General features: G+C 48.6%; 1 protein-coding gene across 1 annotated transcript in view; it reads left to right on the top strand.

The window, feature by feature from the left end:
• HECTD4 (HECT domain E3 ubiquitin protein ligase 4) overlaps positions 1-20542 on the top strand; it is a 2691195-nt gene that overhangs the window by 1757155 nt on the left and 913498 nt on the right. The window contains exon 60 of the mRNA XM_086943079.1: positions 5669-5874. Within this exon, the coding sequence (XP_086799205.1) occupies positions 5669-5874 (206 nt within the window). The remainder of the gene's footprint in view (positions 1-5668; positions 5875-20542) is intronic.

Below are 20542 nucleotides of genomic sequence, written 5' to 3'. Positions count from 1 at the left end.
TCATATACATATTTCTACAATAAAGCAAAAAGCAAAGTCATGTCGGCCAACCCATATTTTAGATGTCCAGTTTGTGATAGATGGCCCAGCCCGGCCCAGAACTACCATCAGATATCGATGAACCCCCAATAAAATCGGGCACCTCCTCATCGTAAAACTGGCCATAAACAAGAAACATGGACAGGTGTATGTGTGTGGATAACATGGTTTGTATGTAGTGAATGGTTTATGGCATGTTGTGCCTTGATGCTATCTTACTCGACCACTGGGCGAGGGGCTGGCCGAACAGGTTTGGCTGGAGGCAGTGGAGTCAGGTCAGCTCGGCCAGGTCATGGGGAAGTCAGCTAAGGTGGACGTGTCCTTTCAGATCAAGCTCGGCCTCAATCAATTGACTATATGAGGGCAAGCCGTAAGATGGATGCCGTTCACAAAATGGAGTCCGAGGGTTCGGAACGGAAACCACGATCTAAGGGTGTTAGCATCACTCAATCACGACCCAAATGCATAGGGATAATGTCCTAATCATTACCGGTCTGCCGACGCCAAATTTGTCATGGTACGATGATGTTTTGTGACACGAGGGTTGGGCCTCGGTACCATATTACAGCAGGGTCCAGAATCTCAGAACCACAATTGCAGCGGCCGTGGTTTTCACTGGAGGTGCCACAGGTCCCCCACTCCTGGGCTCCTCTTTCGCCTTTCCGGACCTGGCCTTTGCCAATTCCAGTTGGCTTCGGGGGAGCAGCTTTCCCCACTGCGGGGCCCTACGGAGACGGGGGCGGCCTTCACTCGCGCTGTGTCCATGGCTGTGGGTATTTTGCGCATGGGGGATCCAGTTGCTCATTTCCCCGCGGATCACCTCCTGGAATTCTCCTCCAGGGCTCTGGTGGGAGGGAGCTGCTGCTTCCTTTTGAGGGTTCACTCCTTTCTTCCCTGATGGGGACATCCCGCCATGGGGGACGCAGTGCCACAACACCTTTTGCACCAGCACCGCGTGACCCGGTGTGTCTTTCCCTCCACCCCTCTGCCTCGAGCCCCCTTTTGCAGACCGCTTTTCCCTCCCTGCCGCCGCTGTTGTCTCCTCCATCACGGGAGGCCCGCTGGCTTGACTCTTGGGGGCGCAACATGTTTGCTTCCACCAGTGCGGCTCTGCGGGCCCTCAACACTTTGTGTGTTAGCTAGGGCCACCTCTTGTTTGTTGGATTCGGCTTGAGTCCCTAGGCTCCGCCGCATCACAGGAAGATGCTAGAGTTGATTAGTGGCACCATGCGTTGGATGGTCGGGAGCTAGCGGCGTTTATTCTTTGCTCTACTCTGGACATATCGGAGGTGCTTGGTTGTGCCATGGCTTCTTCGGTTGCCTTTCGCCACCATGCTTGGCTTCGGGACAGTGTATTCCCGGAAAATGTTAGGGAACGGCTGGTTGACCTTTCCTTCGATGGCACTCTTCTGCTCCATGGCCCAGCGGACTCGGCCATCCGGAAGTTCTTGGCAGGGCTTCGGCTGCCTCCTCCTCCTCAGTGACCTGTGAATTGGGCTAGCTCTTGATGATGCTCTCCTTTTGGGCGAGTCGTCCTCGTTGATGTAGTTCTGTGTGCTTTAGGGCTACTCAAATCCTCCTTGTTGAGACTGTGGTTATTTGGCTGCTGGATGGCCTTACTTCACTGTGTGTTTTTTGCTTGGGTTATTTGCCCCAGGTTGGCCCTGAGATTAGGCCACCTGTTTTTTTTTTGGGCTGCTAGTGAAGCCTTCTGCAGGGGTCTTTTTACCTGCGATTCTTTTGTTTTCCTCTGCTGCGGAAGTTTCTTCCAAAGAGGTTTCCTATGTCTTGGGACTTAACTTGCACTATGTGGGGGTAGTGGTAGCTGTTATATAGATTATGCTGTGCTGGGGAGTTGTGGTCACCTCCGGGCCTCTGCTCTTCATGGCGTTCAGGTACGTTGCCGGTGCAATTCCCTGTTTCTGGGTTGGAATGCCTTGGTAGTGCCCCGGGGTGTCTTCTCCGAGGTCGCTGCACTGTTTGCCAGGTCTGACCTTCTGTACGCGGCCTGGCGTCGTGGCTCCGGTTCTGTTTTTTTGAGTCGTGTGCGCGGACCCCTCGCTGAGGTTTGTCCGGGCTCCTTTTTGCCTTCATGTTCTCTGTCCTGGGGGCTCAGATGGTTTTGTGTTCCTCCTTCTTTCAGGCGCAGCCTTCCTGGTCTTCTTCCAGCTTTTCTTCCTGCTTCCGACTGCTTATTGCTGTCAGCGCTGTTCTGTCTGGTCTGTTGCCTTCCGACACGGTGGGCTCGCCTTCTTTTCCCTAGTCTCCTTGGGCCCTCTAGGTTGTTTTTCATCCTCTTCCTTGCCATGGCATTCGATGGGGGTTCTGTGGCCGTGTAGGGGCGTGGGGTGCTTCGGCCTCCCCAGGTCTTGCCCTTGGTTCCTCTGTTGAGCGTGTACGGGGTTCCTCTTTCTTCTTTTCTTCTTCCCACGCCCCTCTCGGGGTTGGTGATGTTCTGCTTGTGAAGGTTCCTCTTGCCTGGGAGGGCGGGCTCCTCGCCCTGTCTGTTGGACTAGTCCCCTGTGGGGCCGGGCCCTCTGTTATGTCCAGGCGTGGGTATGACTAGGGTATCTATTCTATGTTAAGGAATCTTTGGCTAGTAGTCCCTTTCAGATGTATGAGTTACTTACCTTCGGTAACAATGTATCTGTTAGAGACGATTCTAGACGCAGATTCCTTCACGGCCCGCCCTTCCTCCCTGTTCTGCGAGGACCTTTGGCTTGGTCTTCAGCACTCGCCTCCTAGTGGGTGGCTATGTCTTCTGTGAATGCATTCTTTCTTCTTTTGACAGGATGGTTTGGCTTGTTTCTTGTTCCTTTCCTCCTCTGTGGCGATTTGGGGGATGGGTCTATAGGTACTCCTGTCGCACTCTGCTCTGGTTGTTCCAGGATTGAGGCTTGCCTTTACTCTCGTCCCTCTCCTCCCCCGTCTTTGTTACTAAGTGTCCTGGCTCCTCTGCTAACCTCTGGGTTGGGGTCATCTGGCCGTGCCTTGCCCTTTGTTCCTTTGGGGGTTGTCGCACTCTGTGCTGGGGTTGCCTTGGAGGTTTGTCTTGGAACTGGTGCCCCTTCGTTGTTCTTGGTTGGGGTTATAGCCCTGCCACATGTTGTCATGACATTTTGCATATGTTTCTTGTCTCAAGGGGGGAACTGTCTACATGCTGGCAGGGTGGCTACTCAGGGCTGTGCTCTGTTCTTTCTTCTATCCCTGCCTTTGGGTACTGCAATGTTGGTACTGCTCCTTATGGTGCTGTTCGTCACCATTCCTTTTTCAACTTTTTCTGCTCTTTTGCACACTGTTTCCATGCTCCCACAGTTTATCTGATGGCCACGTTGTGGCGCGGAGAAGTTCTTTGAAGAAAACTGACGTAGGCGTGTCGGGGTGGGACTTATGTGACCTCGCTGACGTCACGTATGCGGACGATGCCTGAGCGAAGTCGTGTGATGCCGTTCCCCGGCGAGCAGGAATGCTGTGGCAAAAAAGTTTCCAGATCCAGTCTCAGGCTTAGGGATAATTCTATGTTAAGGAATCTGCGGCTAGAATCGTCTCTACCAGATACATCGTTACCGAAGGTAAGTAACTCGTACAATTATATGACACATTCTCTGATAGTAATATTTTTGTCTACTTTAGCTAGAAATATTGTTTTGCGAAATATGCAAATTATGTGGTACTTTTTTAAATCTATAATTACATAATATACAGTTTATAATCCCTGTTGGTTGGGGGGAGGAGTCAAGACTAACTTTATGCTTCACCTTTTGAGAGTCTTGGCCTCTCCTCACTCAACAATGTTTAGGGTAAGATTAGTGTTCTCACTTTCATACAGGTCATCACAGTTGCATATTTAGAGGGGATTCAAAGAGCTTTCTATTTGCACATAAATTTGGTACAGTTTGATAAATCTGCACAAACTTCGGCAGACATTGAGCAGGTTTAGCTTTCTATTGATATGTCAGGTTTTGGCCATATCCTTCAGACAGCAGAGAAAAACTGGGGAAGCAATAAAGATTTTATTCACTAATAACGTTTGCGCTGGGAATCTGCATGACATGTATTCAGTTAATTCTAGTGCAAGACTATCTGGTTTCTCCCTGATCAGATGGTGGGGCAAGAGGTCACAGTTAAAGGGGAGCGATAAAGAGGTAAGTGCCTCTAACAACCCCACTGCACATGGCCAAGACCTTGCTTAGCGGTAGTTTCCTACATGTGGGACCTGGGACTAGGGCCTGGCCTAAGGGCAGGCTCTGTGGCCATTCCCACTGTGCATGTTCGAACATGTGCATAGCAGGGTTTCTCTAGCCACATAGATTTTGCACCCTCCCTTACAATGCACTGTCAAAGTTTGTGAGCAACTCATAGCAGTACATGACAGGTGAACGCAGTCCATATCCATACTAATATTCTAAAGAGAGAGCCCAAACCTTTGAGGCGGGTAAGCTCCGGAACGACAGCGCCAATCAGAACACCCAATACAGCATTGGAAAGGTGAGTGTAAGCAGATAGACATAGGCTAATACACCAGCCCAATATATACATTACAAGTGAAAAAGACTGTTTTGGGATAAAGTAGTCCATTGTGGGCGTTCTGCTGTAAAGCAATGCTTTCAAAAAGCGTTCTGTGTGAGAATAGCGTTCTGACACGTCTTGAAGTGGGGGTGTCGTTTAGCATTGTTGTGGGCGTGTGCCTTCAGAGATGCCGGAAGCATTGTGGAGAGGGGGAATAGCGTCCTTGGAGTTGTGGCGTTTGGCAGTGACGCTATGTGGGGCGTCTAAGTGCACCAAGGAAGTCTTTGGGGAGTGCGTGAACCTACTAAGGCACACGCCCTCAGTCTGCATGCCAGGACTGATCAGGGGCGTCGCCAGGAGCGAACACACACGTTCGCATTCTGCGGAAAGGACAACAAACCGCAGAGCACACGCTCACCTTCCGCGCAACAGAAAGAGGGGTTCTGAGCAGCCGCACAGGCAAGTCACATGAAACAATAAATGTACTATGCCATGAACTTTAAAAAAAAACTTTGCCATGCCTATTCTAACCATTTAAGACTTTCTTTTTCGTACCCGGACAACGTCGGGACGGGCTGCTAGTATGTTATTAAAAAAAAAAGACAAATGCCTGATATTCACTGAAAAATGAACACTATAAAATGGTAGTTATGGTTCAGAGAACACATCTGAATTTGCTAGTTATGAAATACAACATACAATGCACACCATAACTCCCTCCCCTCCATACTCAGTACACCACTTGGCGGATGTCCGGTGAGAAAGGAAGGCCAACAGAAAGAGAAATATGGTAGAAAATAGACCCACCCGTGGCACACAATGTTAGTGTACGCTGTTATTGTGATGACAAAAATTAGACATTTAGAAATGATTAGGACTAAATAGTAAATATATGATGCCTTTCAGCATGTTTCCTGTGATTTATTCAAATAGCAAATGTATGATGACCACAAATGATTGCTTTTGAGTAAATTGTCTTTTTGGTAAAGGTTCCTAAACTCTGATACTCTTGTCCCCATATATGGGCAAAATAACCTGTCCTGATTTTGAAATTAGCAAACATGTACCACTTTCTTTAACCTTAAGTAATTACGTGTTTTCTATATATTTTTGTTCACAGACGGTACCATCAGTTCAAGCTCTATTCTTCTGGCTCAGTCTTTGCAGCATTACATCCACTCCCAAAATTGTTCTTCAACTGATCTGTTTTACCAGGGAAATGCACATCCAATAAGAGAATGGCTTACAGTAGCTATCACTCGGTCCTTGCATCAGGGAGAAGCAAGCCTGTTGGATCTAACAAAACAAATCTGTTCCTTCTTGCAGGTATTAACCATTAATTACCAAATGTTCCAGTTGCAGAAATATATGGTACATTTTTGTTCCCTTAGTTCACTGGAGGCATGTGGGCGTGCATCCCAAAATTGCCTTTACAGTTAATTTTGTGGTGCACGTAGGAAATACTTAAAAAAATATATATATTGTTTTCCATCCTGTTAGCTTAAAATTCTGCTGATTTATTTTTCCTACCAAGACTGCAGACTGTTGGTGTTATGACAAGAAGTGAGGAATCTTTTTACACATATTATGGACATGCACGGTCATGCAGACATTTTGGAAGGAAATTCTGGGACACATAGAGGGGATCCTGGTTTTCCCTTTCCTTATAGATCACTTGACTAATACTTCTGGGGACCTAACAAGAAGGTTTGAATTCTATGACATCCCACAATTGAGCACATACTTTGCATATGCTGGGGGCAGTGTGACAACTCCTTGCTGTCTTTTGGATAATGTTCTTCTTTGGTTCCTTAATATTATTCACCTAATACAACCTAACGCAAGCGAAACACAAATTAAATGGAAACCTATGCAGGATTACTTTACAAAACTAGAGCACCTCTTCCCTCCCACTTGATGCTCTCTGTATGAAATCCTCCAACTGTTATGCTGAATGAAAAATTTCCTATCATTCTTAACAGAAAGTTTCAACTCTATTAATACGGAGGAGAGGATTATGCTATACTTTCTTCCTTTAGTTTTACTCCAGCATCTTTCATCATTGTTTATATAAACTACATTTGCCAGCAACCAACGGGAATGAAAGTACAAGAACTTTAAACCAATCAACAGTTTCTCTTGTCCCTCATAACGAGTGTCCTCTTGTCTGACCTCCTCTCTCTTGAATCCGACAGGAGGTATTCCAAACATTTTATTTAATCTCCTTTAAACCTGTCAGAACCTGTACTATAAAGAAACATACTGAGATTTGCATTTGTAACATATGACTTACAGCCAATAGGGAATTGAAGGAGGGATGAGCTGAAACTGAATCTAGAAGGCCGTACGTGGTTATCAATTGTGGCTTTTATTTGAGATAAGCTTAAATAGCGAGGCGGCAATCTCTCAATTTGTCAGGATGTAGTCTTCTTCTTCTCTTAGTGTCGGCTTCATTCTCAGGATAGTCTTCCCCAGGATACTCAAAAAAAGAAAAGCGTTGCAGAACCAACGTTCTTTCCTGCTTTGTAGTGGCAATTACCAGTGCTTTAAATGGGGGGGGGGGAAGTGCAGGTACTCACTAAATTGAGCTATGACCAAAGGGGCGGGCAAGGAGGCGGGCTTAGGGGTGGGGCTACAGGCCAAAATTTACGGAATCGGTGTGGTATGTAACTGTTGTTGCATAGTGTGGTAGTGCACTGTCATTCAGAAACTACACAATTTCCATTGTCATTACTACTAACTTTTCACAGACATAGTTTTACCGACACAAACTATGCAGTGCACCAAGAATAATGTGTGGAATTGGGTACCAGCCAGTGACATATCCAATGTACCATGGGCCTGAGTGCAATGAAGGAAATGGATCACTAACCCCTATTTGATCTGTGAAATACAGCAATTTGTCTGATGGTATCGCCTGACATTCAACCTACGTGGCAAGAGAAAACAAAATTTAAAGGCATCTAATTGCTCTTTCATCTTAACTCGAGTGCGGTTATTTTAATAGATAGAAACAAATGTAAAAAAACAAATCTGCCTGACAGTAACAGATTGTGCTCACTAAGCATTAGCATTGGCATCGCTGAAAGTGGCGAGTCTTACTTACCTTTTTCTATCCCCCTTTGTAGCAGGCAGAGTCAATTGGGATCAGAATGCCCCACCGCCGGAGAACTCTCAGTGAAAGAGCAAGTGAGCGATGCCGGGTCCCGAGCATATGCAGTCTCCACCAGGGTAGAGGCTTCCTCCAATCTAACCTGGGCTCCAGGGAGGGTGCTCATGCCGTCTCCCCATCTCCTCACCCATTATGAGCTCACTGTCGCAGCTCAGCAAGGGGCAAGTGAATCGGGTGAAAGACCCTAGTGGCAGGCAGGGTGGCTAAGGTGTTAAAATGGCCAACCTGTTGTCCTGCGTCCTCAGGGACGCTGTACGGAACGGGGTCCAAACTGCAGGAATCTGATTGCTGCTTCCTGAGTCCCGGATGGGGCTGGGTGCAGGAATACTGTCCTGGGCCCCCTGAGGAAATCTGATACTCAGGCTCTGCACCTGACGAGCTCCTTGTCCGTGATCCCCACTGCTGTATGGCAAAGAAGGAAGGGAAAGCCATTGCAAACTGCATATTTAAGGGCTTCCATTCCTTCCTGCCACACATCTACGGGGTGGTGACTTCACACTGTTGCTAATGGCAAGATGATTGCCACTGCCAGTGTGAAATGCAAATCATGTGAGCATACACTGCAGCGTAGAAATGCTGTGCATGCTCTCATGATCATTTCTTTGGGATGATTGGAAAATCCCAGCATGCTGCAGTGAGTACCGGTACTCTCCCTGGGCACGGAGAAGTTCCGGGACTCAGAGGGTGGAAAAAAAGAAGTGCTGGTACTCAGTACCGGCCCATTTAAAGCACTGGCCATTATCATACCCAGTGAGAAAACGTGTAAATGCACTTCCTTTAGTGACAGTGCTCAAGTGAAGGCGGGCCGTGAGGGGAAACTCAAAAACTATTAAGGCAACATAAAGCCAAGGAATTCATCCTTCTACAAGTTGGGATTTTTATCCTTTTTTTTGTACTGTCCCTACATAAACTTTCCTAATGATCAACAGGAAAAACAAACCCTTGTGTCCCCAGTCCCAGCCAAGGCTATTTCCGTGGCTCTTCGATATCAGACCATTCCCGCCCCTCCTGCAGCCCACGTTTCCCTCTAACCACTATGCAGTAGTCAATATCTCTTGCAACCCCCCCTTCTTTCCTCTTCTGCCCACCTACCGCCGAAGCCTCAACTCTCAACTCTCCTGAGTTGCAGTGGCAAACAGGAATTTCCTGGGGGCATCCACCAGTCCGCTCCACACCTCCGTCCCGTCCTCCGCGGCGGCGTCCATCTGCGTCTCGGTTTCGGGCTCCGTGTTTTCTCTAAATCGTCCTGCCAGTGGGAACAGGTCTGCTTCTTCGTCTCGGCGTTCTCTGGTGTTTATTGGGGATCCCTGCAGAGTTGAAAAGTCTGGAGCCTCTGGAGGACCCTGTAGTGTAAAGGGCCCGGGAAGATTGCCTGGATGGAAGACGAGAGGAAGCTTACCACCCAAGCTACTTGACGTAGTGAGGTTATTGGCTCTTTCGATCTTCTGAGTGGGTAGACTGAGGGTTTTCCATTGAGTTGAGACGAAACCAATAAAGATGTCTGTTTGGACAGGATCAGGAGAGATTTATTTCAGTTGATGGCAAAACCCAAGCTTTCCAACAGGTGAATTGTCATGTGCAGCTGTTGCTTCAAACTACTGGACACTGATCCAACAGAAGAAGGTCGTCCACATAGACAATGATACAGAAGCCCTGGGCTCGGTGGAACTCCATTGCCAGTTTGAGCACTCTGGTGAAACACAGTGCCACAGGGAGTCCGAAGTGCAGAGTCTTAAACTTGTATACTTACCCCCACCACTGGAACTGCAGGAAACTGTGTTAGGGTGCGAAGATGGGAACGGTCAGATATGTATCTTTAAGATCTAAGCTGACCACCCAATCTTCTGGCAGCAACAGATCTCGCAACAGATGGATGGCTTATCACGGATCACTGAGCACCATCCCGCTTCTCCACCAATAAGATGTTGCTGAGAAAACCTCATGTGTATAGAGAGGCCAGGGCAATAGGGTCTTTGCACAACAAATCCAACCACTTACTGATCTATCAGAATTGTTTGTTTCATGGAAAAAAGCTGCTGACGTGGACTTAAGTGATGCACTGGGGAGCCGTGAAACTGGATGTGAAATCCTTGGACCATCTGTAGAACCGATGATTCAGAGGTTAACATTTCCCAATTGAACAAGAGAACATTGCCAGCTGACCTCCCTATTTTTTGTAGGGAAGAAGGGCAAACACTCACTTGATTGGGCTTTGTGGAATTGTCCTCTTGAAGAACGCCGTGCACTTCCACCTCTCTGGCCTCTCCTGGTTAGTAAGAATTCTCCGAGCGGGACTGGTCCTGCCATTGGTTCCTATGAAAGGCTTAGCCTTGGGGCAAGGCATTGTGAGGAGACGTGGCCGGCCAAGTTCCCCCTGGCACGTCAGCCTGGACAAAAATTCTGGGGTAAAAGATTTTCTTTTTAGAACCCTGTGCTTTGTCCAGGGATATGAATGTGGAGACAAACTTTCTTTTTTTCTTTTTTTAAATTTTTGAAAACCTTTATTGTGCATGAATAAAAGAACAAATACGGGCCTACAACCATCAGGCCGGCCACGATACTTCGTCAGCACAGGTGCAAGCATTACGGGTCCCCAGCAGTAATAGGTAAAAGTTCAGCAATCAATGAGCGTTACACTGGGAAGAATCATGTCGCCGGGGGAGAGGAGAATTGAAGGTTAATTTTTTTAAGTTTTTTTGCGTTTTCATCATAATAGAAGTCAGTGAAGAATAAGAACTAAGAAGATTCGAGTCCGCACAATGGCTTCACAACATGGGTAAGCGGCGTTGCAGTTGAAAACAACAATGGAAGTTAACATCAAGTACAATATGGCGGTGCAAAACAACGGCAAGTCGTCATCCATCATTTACGCACCCCAACCAGCGCCGCTCCCTCCCTGACAACCCCAGCCCAGACCCAGAATCGAACCAGATTAAGAAAGCGCAGAAAATAGAAAAAAAGAAGGCCGATAGAACTAAAAAATACCAAATTACCCCGCCCACCCTGCAACATTGTGGAGGCTACGGCCTACCCCCCCCCCCACAGAGTGCCTGTCGCCCTTTAAAGAACCCGAAATATAGACAAGAAAGAAAAAGGAAGAGAATAAGGAAAGAAGAATAACATTAACACCTGTAATATAGGGAGTAAGAAAGAATAAATCAACCTAAACTCCCAGAGAGAAGAAGGTGGGGAGGAGCCCATTCGATATCAGGTCACCCGGAGATCCCGGCCCTCCACAGACTCCCACATCATAGATATCGTCCATTACTAAAGCGTCGGTACAGAATCAATCAGCTATTGTAATGCAGTTGGAGAAAGTCATCGTGCGATACGTGCCCATGAAATATGTAAAGCAGTTCCAACCCCATCCCAGTCAGCCAGCAAAACAGTTAGTGACAAAAAACAGCCTAGCCCTGGCCCGATCGTGGACGTAACTTTGAGCCCTCCCCCCTGTGCACAATAGGACAGTATGGCCGCTGGAAAGAAGAAGACAAAGCAGGATCCCAAAATGGCCGCCGACTATCGTTAAAAGGTCCTTTGTCCACCATACTTAGGTCCATAAGGGCATACCTGAAATAAGGGGAGGAAGAAAAGAGTATCCTAATCTAACCTCCCATAGAACAACCAAGACCGGGGGAGGGCTAGTACCACTTAATCTCTGACCCCCCAACCCACACCGAACCTCCACCCCAACAACCAGGATCAGTCAAGGAACAACCAGCTGGTGTACCCTCAGCCACCCACACCCGGAACCTCGAACCACAGAGAAACACAAAGAACCAACTCCACAATTTATGTCCTGCAACCCCGACAGTACACTCTACCGCAGATCAGGATAATAAGAGCATCTTCAGCCCTGGCCCCTACGATCTGGGGCACCGACGTGGTCCGGCTGTACAGTGGCCATGGTGGACTGGAGAAATAGACGGAGCGATCTTGACATAGTACAACGTCGCCCAGCAGAGCATGTCCACATCAAAGTCCCGCGATCAGCGATGACAGGAAGGGGGATCCCCCGTTGGTTCAGAGCGCTCGAATCAGTCAGCCAGAACAAAGCCATCCGCATCAGGGGAGAGTTGCGATCGATGCCAGCTGAACACAGAGGAAGAACCAAACATGGCGTCCAAGGACAGCTCGCCAGCCACACCTCAGAATCCCCGTCCACAGGTAGCCGCTCACGGAGATCAATCCGTGCCGGCACATCACCAGTCTCCCTCACTCTCAGGCTATACGGACACAACTGGGTAGGCTCCCCACTGTAATAGGGGTCAGGATGCGGAGAAGTGTCCTGCGGGCGGGCGCCACCAGAGACATCCGGAGTAACATGGGGAGTGCAAGCATCCAGGCGAGCCATTAAGTCCTGGGCATTGTCCAGCAATTCAGATCGGAAAGAGCTCAACGCCCGCATGATGTCTCCCACACTCACTGGCGTTGCAGAGGCGCACCGGGCAACAGATCTCCGCTCAATGGGCTCGTAGCAGGGTCGCAGCTCGCGAGGCTGGTCATCACCGTCTCTCCCGTCTGGATAGACGTATAGTCCGGGTGCAGGATACGTGCTTTCGGGGAGCATAGAAGCAGTGCACGCCACTCCGGCGCCATGCACGGCGCCAACGCCGTAAGAGCAGCAGGGCATCTCGCTGGCAGCAGCCCGGAGGAATCACAGGGGCAAGGAGCACGACGAGCAGAATGGCATCAACCCTTCCGCCTTCGGAGGGTAGCGAGCCAGCAGCGCCGGGAATGAACCAGGGCGCAGATACAATGTTACACTACCGGCTCCAATTGTATCAAAGCGCAAGATCCATCGAGGCTAAACTGAGCCCCGCAGCAATAAACACGGCGCCGCTATCTTTCTCTGCCGGTCAAATCGCCTCCGTAGCGTGTCCTTGAAGAGTGCAAAGATGGCCGGTCATGCCGTGGACAAAGGAACCGTCCCGCTGCCGCCAGCGCCGAGGAAGAGACAAGGGCGTCACAGTACTTCCACTCCACGGAGCGAGCAGGGAAGCACACCGCTGGATGCCAAATCGTCTCCCGGCCCGAGGATGCAGTGTGAGAACAGGATGGGCAGCAGGAAAGATCACGGGCCGGGAGAGAAGCGGAGGGAACGGCGGAGCCGAGGGATCAGGCGGCCATCTCGGATTCAGGTTAGGCTCCTCCTCGAGACAAACTTTCTTAACTACTTTTATAAAAGGTTCCCCAAATAATTCCCCTTGGGCCCCTTCCCCTGCTTCTGTGGAAGCCAAGTACCCCAGTTTGGGGTCGACTTTAATCAGGAGAGAGTGCCGCCTCTCTGTGGGCAAAGCACAGTTTGCGTTGCCTAGAAATATTACTGCTTCTTGTGCCCATGTGATTGATGGGACTTCTGGCTAAACAGGACTCCTCCGCCAGGTTCAGAATTTTTGTCAGAGGCCCAATGATATGCAGGATCTTCTCCTGGCAGGGTCTCCAAGACCTGTCTATGCACTTCTAAGGGTTGTGAATTTATATAGCTAAAAACGTGGCCATTCTGGTGTGAAGGCCACTTCTCTTGCCAGGGAGGCAAGGTCACACCTCCTTCTCAAGGGATTTACAGAGGCGGTCCACCTTGTATTTTGTAACTTTGGTAGAAGGAGGCCACTCTGCGGACTAGAGGTGCATGAGATCATCAGGATCTTACTTATCAGATGGGCCTTCAGGGTCAACCAATAAGGAGAGGCCTAGAGAGGAATGCTTTCTTGAGTTTCCCAAACATGCTCAGATCAACACTTGCATTCACCTTTCGTTTAAGAGGGTGCTGCAAAGCCTAGGTAGGCGCTTTGAGGGAACCGCTGGGACGAGGTGTATCTAGCGATTATATTCAGGGGAACGGGGCAGTAATAGGCTATTTGAATCTGGCACCTCTCTAGGGGTGCGATCACTGATGCTACAGCCTGATGAATTGAGGCATCTATAGCCTTGCAAAAATAGACAAGACGGAGTACCAAGACTGAGTCCTCTTCCAAGTATTCGCCCTCCATTCTTGCTTGCATTTAGTAATTGTCTTTATTTTTACGTAGCACCAGTTGAGGCTGTAAATATGGTACTGGAGCAAGCCAGTGGATATTGACGCCCTAGACAATGCTCAATGGGCCAAGCCCTGGGGCTAATACACTATATTTACTCCAGTATTGGAACTTTCATAGATTCCCATAGCTTGTATCATTCCCCGTCGTCGGAATGGGAGGTACAAAAGAGGAAAAATTAGGCCTAGGCCTTATACTATTTTGTAGCCTATAGGTGTCCTTTTGAAAAAAGATCCAAATGTAGAGCACCAACCAATCAGATCAGCCTCACCCTGTAGAACCTTCCTGAGAAAGCTCAGAGCCTCAGATTTTCTACTGTACGTTGGTGATAGGGAGTCTCCATAGAGCTCTGCTCTAGTTTTCTTTTGAGGTACTGTTTTCTTCAAAATCTTTACAGGATTTCTTTACATTTGGAGGTAATGGCTGACAAGGAGAAGAAAAGCCTGTTCAGGCCTTGTGCCACATGTTCTAAAAAACGACTTTTTGCTGAGGATAAGCACAAGGATTGTATATATTGCTTATACCCAGATCATAAGGTGGCAGACTGTAAGATCTGCAGAACCTTTTCTACTAAGACCTTACGTGACCGTGAGGGGCGTCTGCTGACTTGGTTACAGAAGATGAAGACGAGAGATAGGATTGTTTCCAGTGATGAAGAGGATGCTTCATCTACTTCTTCTAAAAGGTCACAGAAGAGGGGCAGGTCATCTGCTTCAGTTTCTTCGGAACCCCCCTCGAAGGCTGTGCGTGGGACCTCTGGCAGGTCTGGCAAGCCTGGGCCTGCCGAATCTCCTCACGGAAGTGAAAAGGAGAGGGAGAGGCCGGTACCTCGGGTACCAAAGTCAAAGAAAGATGATGGCTCGGCTGGGCCATCCCATCAGGCTGATGGTTCGAAATCTTTCAAGAAGCCAGCTGTGGAGGTTCCTTCAGCTGCCAAGAGTAAGGATCCAAAGACCTCGTCGATGACATCGTTGTCGAGTTTTCCAACGACGACAACATCTCCTTTGCCATCGACGAAGAAGCTTCCATCGACTAAGGTAACATCGTCGACGACGACGACTCCGTCGACGAAGATAATCACGATGACGATCCCGTCGACGATGTCAATCCCGTCGACGATGAATTCGACGACGACATGGCCAATTCTGTCGTCGACCACCTCGACTACGCCACCGTCGACGATGGAAGGGTCGTTGTTAGTGAGGGCTGAAAACCCTAGGAAAAGACGAATTATACCGGAAATGACTTCGCCGAGGAAGGTGACTCTATTACCTCCGGCCTTATTGTTGGACGAAGAAGAATACTCGGATGAGGATGATGGTGACTTTGGGGATGCGTATAGTCCATCACAGTTGCACCTAAAGTTTCATGACTCTGAGCCAGAGAATGAATATTTTTATCAGCAGCAACAACAGCAGCAGCAGGATCGCGTACAATATCAGGAAGTCCCGAACCAGCAGGATATGATCTCAATGCCGTTGTCTCTGCTTACAGACTTGCGAGCTATGTTGGAGGAATATCGTAGCAGGCAAGCGGCGCGTCCAGTACAAGGACAAGCACCGGAGCAACCACATGTGTCGGCTACTTCCTCTTCACTGCCGCAGCAGGTGGACGAGGCTGTAGAGGTTCCTTAGCGGATAGAGCCTACGCAGGTTGACACTTCAGAGGATGATGAAGGAGATAATCCGGCTCAAGATCCAGATGTTGAATGGGATCAATATGTGATTCCAGATCCGGCATCCCCAATACCGGACCCGATAGACTCACCTCCGGTGGACGTGGGAGGTCTCCACAACTTGATGGATAGAGCCACGGCACGTTTTAAACTCACCATGCCTTCAACTTCTACGGATTGTTTTTTTATATGATTTCAAAGAATCATATCGCAAGGCTGTCCGCTCCATTCCCATTGTAGAACACATATGGGAAGAGGGAAAGAAAGTGATGCAGGCGCCGGCTACGGTCATTCCAGTCCTTCCACGTTTGGAAAAAAAATATAAGGCACCGGATGACAGTCCAGCTTGCTTTATTGGCCAACCAAGACTGGATTCGGTGATATCGCAAGCAGCTCAGCGAAAGTCACGCAATCCATCGGCTCCTCTAACAGCTCCACCGGACAGAGAAGGAAGACGATTAGATAACGCAGGGAAACGTTTTTCGTCTATTGCAAGTTTGTTGGTCAGGGCTTCCAATGCCCTAGCAATCCTGGCACGGTACGACCGTCAGATGTGGAGTGACGTCTCGCCATACCTGGATCAGCTCCCTAGCGATTTTAAGGCTGAGGCCCAGAAACTCTTGGAGGAGGGACAACGTTCCTCATTGGAAATAATAGATTGCGCGATGGACATCGCTACCACCGCTTTCCACGCTCTAGGGGGAGGGGTGGTTCTTAGACAACAGGGTTGGTTGCGAGCGACCTGGTTTCGCCCAGAAGTCCAAAATAAAATCCTGGGCTTACCCTTTGACGGTGACATGCTATTTGGGAAACATGTTGATGATGCTCTACAGGGAATAAAGAAGGACACGGAGACGGCTCGGTCCTTGGGCACACTGCAATATAGGAAGACACCTTTCCGTGGAGCAAGAGGAAGAGGCTTCACATCGACAAGAGGTGGTTACCATCAACAACGCTATACTCAACAATCACAATCGTACAGGCCTCAGTACGGTAATCAGTACTATCAGCGTCAATCACAATCGCAGTCTTTCTCTCGCCAAAGCTCATGTGGGCGACAGAGTTGTCAAGGCTGGGACGCCTCCAAGCGTCAATAGCGGCCTCCTGACTCTGCCAACTGTTCCTCCGTCCCATGTGTTACCAGTGGGCGGCAGGATCTCTCAACATCTGAGCAGCTGGGAACAGATAACATCGGATCAGTGGGTATTGAACATCATCCGTCAGGGACACACATTGGAGTTCCAGGATTTTCCACCGTACAGAGCTCCCCACGCCACCAATACGAAACACCTAAGCCTTCTGCAATTGGAAGTTCAACAAATGCTTCAGAAAGGAGCTATCCAGCGTGTCCCTCTATCGCAAAGAGGCGAAGGCTTCCATTCCAGGTTTTTCCTGATTCAAAAGACCAAGGACAAGTGGCGTCCGATCCTGGACTTAAGGGAGCTCAACACCTATCTCCTGAAACTTTCATTTCGGATGATCTCACTCCAGGATATCTTGCGCCTCCTGAATCCAGGCGACTTTATGGCAACGTTGGACCTGGAAGATACCTACTTCCATATCCCGATCCACCCAGCTCACAGACGTTTTCTTCGCTTCACAGTGGGCAAGAGTCACTTCCAATTTATGGTGCTCCCATTTGGGTTGAGATCAGCGCTGCGGATATTCACAAAGGTGCTGGCCCCGGTGGCAGCTTTTCTGAGAAGACAGTCGCTAGAGGTTTTCCCATACTTGGACGACTGGCTGCTAAAGGCACCAAGTTATCAAGCGGCTACAGGAGCAGTAGAGACATGTTTACGTCTCTTCGATCAACTAGGCTTCCAGCTCAACAGAGAGAAGTCGGTCCTTCAGCCGGCCAATTCAGTGAAATTCCTGGGCGCTCTCATCGATGCGCAGGTTTGCAAAGTTTTCCCATCAGAAGAAAGACAAGCAAAACTCATTTCTTCGGCCAGTCGACTGCGAAAGAAGCAGTCAGTGTCAGTCAGGATGTACAAGCCTCTTCTAGGGTCGATTTCATCTTGCATTCAATTGATTCCGCACTGCAGGCTGCGAATGCGTCCCTTACAAGAACAACTAGACCTCCATTGGAGGCCAGTGGACGGTTCTTTCAACGACAAAGTCAAGGTCACCCTACAGATGAAGCAGGCGGCTGCCTGGTGGATAGAAGGTTCTCACCTCTCGGTGGGTCTCAGTTTCAGAATGCCTCCGGCCCCTCACATCATTACAACAGATGCCTCCCTTCAAGGATGGGGAGCGGTCATGCAAGACCTCCAAGTCAGTGGGCATTGGACGCCGGTGGAACGTCGTCTACATATAAATATTGTGGAGCTGAGAGCCATTCAGTTGGCTCTGCTAGCTTTCCTACCAAGGATAAGGAACTCATCCATCCTAGTGCGTACGGACAACACCACAGCCATGCACTATGTCAACAAGCAGGGAGGCACAAGATCGTCACAGCTGTCCAAGGAAGCTCAGCTTCTGTGGGAATGGGCGATTTCGCAGAACATCATGCTTGTGGCAGAGCGTCTGCCAGGCGTAGACAACACAAAGGCGGATACTCTAAGTCACCTAAGAGCGATGTCTCACGAATGGGAATTGGACGATTCAGTAGTCAAGGAGATCTTCGCCCACTGGGGTACACCAGCGATCGACCTGTTCGCCACGCCGGCAAACAAGAAATGCCAGTATTATGCAAGCAGGGAACACCATCGGGGATCGCTTGGGAATGCGCTTTTGATGTCTTGGTCTGGCTCATTTTGTTACGCCTTTCCTCCGTTTCCCCTAATTCCACGAGTCCTCAGGAAACTCAAGATGGACCGATGCAAGATGATTCTGATTGCTCCCGCCTGGGCTCGCCAGTTTTGGTTCATGGAACTTCTCCTTCTGTCTCAAGACCATCCCATACATCTCCGACCCTGCCAGTCGCTTCTGTCAATGTCCAACAGACAGGTTCTCCACCCGAACCAGAGCTCGCTTCAATTGGCAGCATGGCTCCTGAGCACAGAGAGTTCCGAGATCTAGACATTTCTGACGAATGCAGAAACATCTTTGCTCAGGCGCGAGCTCCTAGCACAAATGGGACGTATAGAGCGAAGTGGAAACGTTTCTACATATGGTGCCAGCGAGAAGGAGTGCACCCTTTTTCATCTGATCCACTTCAACTCTTGCCATATATCCTGTCATTAGCTCATGCAGGTCTTGCCCATTCTTCCATCAAGGTCCACTTGGCGGCAATCTCCAGATACAGAAGGACTAGGTTGGGTCCTTCTCTTTTGTCGACAAGAGTCATAAAGCAATTCTTGAATGGACTGTTTAGGGTGTTTCCACCAATCCAACCTCCACCTCCTGTTTGGCATCTAAATGTGGTCCTGGCCTAACTAATGAGGCCCCCGTTTGAACCAATTCAGAAGTCTGACTTGAAATTCTTGTCATGGAAGGTGGCTCTTCTCCTCGCTCTCACCTCTGCGAGGAGAGTGGTAGAACTGCAGGCTCTGACCATTAAAGAGCCTTTTCTACAGTTAAAAAATGATACCTTGATCCTTAGAATGAACCCCAAATTTATTCCTAAGGTTCCTACGGACTTTCATTTGAATGAACCAGTTGTTCTGAATTCATTTTTTCCTCGGCCTTCCACTCCGGCCGAGAGAGCACTTCATTCTCTAGACGTCCAGAGATGTCTAAAATTCTATCTTCAACGCACGGCTGGGTTTAGGAAGTCACCTCAGCTGTTTGTAGCTTTTGGAGCCCTTCGAAAGGGGTTTCCGTTATCAAAACAAGGGATTTCCAGATGGATATCTAGTGCAATCCGTTTCTGCCACCAGGCGGCGGGGAAGCCACTGGAAGGACAGGTTAAAGCACACACCACGAGGTCTATCTCATCTTCAACGGCGCTGTTTGCAGGAGTATCGATAAAGGACATCTGCAGAGCAGCCACCTGGAGCAGTACTCATACCTTTACAAGGCACTACTGCTTGGACTCCTCTACTAAAGGGGATGCAGCTGTTGGTCAAGTGGTCCTGAGAAATCTCTTCCAGTGAGCGGTGAGCTTTCCTTTCTACCCTCCTTCCTTTCTTTCACATTTCGTTATTTATACTGTTGTTTAACTGTATGATGATATTATGGTGAATTCATAACATATTATGTGAGGTTATTGGAATTTTACACACGAAATGTGCTAAGTATACTGCAACTATCTATTCTGATACAAGCTATGGGAATCTATGAAAGTTCCAATACTGGAGTAAGAAACAAGTCACTTACCTGTAACTTTAGTTCTCCAGTATTGGTAACTTTCATAGATTCCCATGCGCCCACCCACCTCCCCTGGGAAAGCTCACCCTTTTTGGCATATGTCATAGGAGCTATAAAACGGCTACGAAAATCTGAGGCACCGAGCTTTCTCGGGAAGGTTCTACAGGGTGAGGCTGATCTGATTGCTTGGTGCTCTACATTTGGGTCTTTTTTCAAAAGGACACCTATAGGCTACAAAATGGTATAAGGCCTAGGCCTAATTTTTCCTCTTTTGCACCTCTTTTGGTTTATTTACCTGTGTGTATATATATATATATATATATATATATATATATATATATATATATATATATATATATATATATATTTCTGATAGATACATCTGCCGTGTGGATTCCTCACCTTGTGAATATCCCCCTTGCGTCAGCAACGTTCGGAAATTTTCTTCGTAGCACGCCGACGTGGACGACGTCACAGGAGCACGGCATCGCGCGTGACTCCGTCTGACGTCACCGACTCCATATCAGGCCCACGCCAGCGTGATGACGTCAGTTCCGTCTCCGACGCTAACGGTTTTCGGGATCTTCAGCGATACCTAGTATCTTTCTGATTGAAAATTGTCACTGTTTCTCTCTTACGACCTTGTTCTTCTCCGGAGATGTCGTCGAGGAAAACAGGCTTTAAGCCATGTAGGTCTTGTGCCCGCATGATGTCTATCACTGACCCACATAAGGATTGTTTGTGGTGTCTTGGTTCGAGTCACGATGTGAAGAACTGCGATTCCTGTTTTAAGATGAATCCAAAGGCGCTTCGGGAGCGTGAAGCAAAGTTGCTTTTGGCGAAGGTGAAAAAAGACTC

This window comes from Lissotriton vulgaris, chromosome 11 (assembly GCF_964263255.1).
Source record: "Lissotriton vulgaris chromosome 11, aLisVul1.2, whole genome shotgun sequence".
Taxonomy (NCBI): Eukaryota; Metazoa; Chordata; class Amphibia; order Caudata; family Salamandridae; genus Lissotriton; species Lissotriton vulgaris.
Note: the sequence above shows the minus strand (reverse complement) of the source record. Positions and strands in the feature narration are given on the sequence as shown.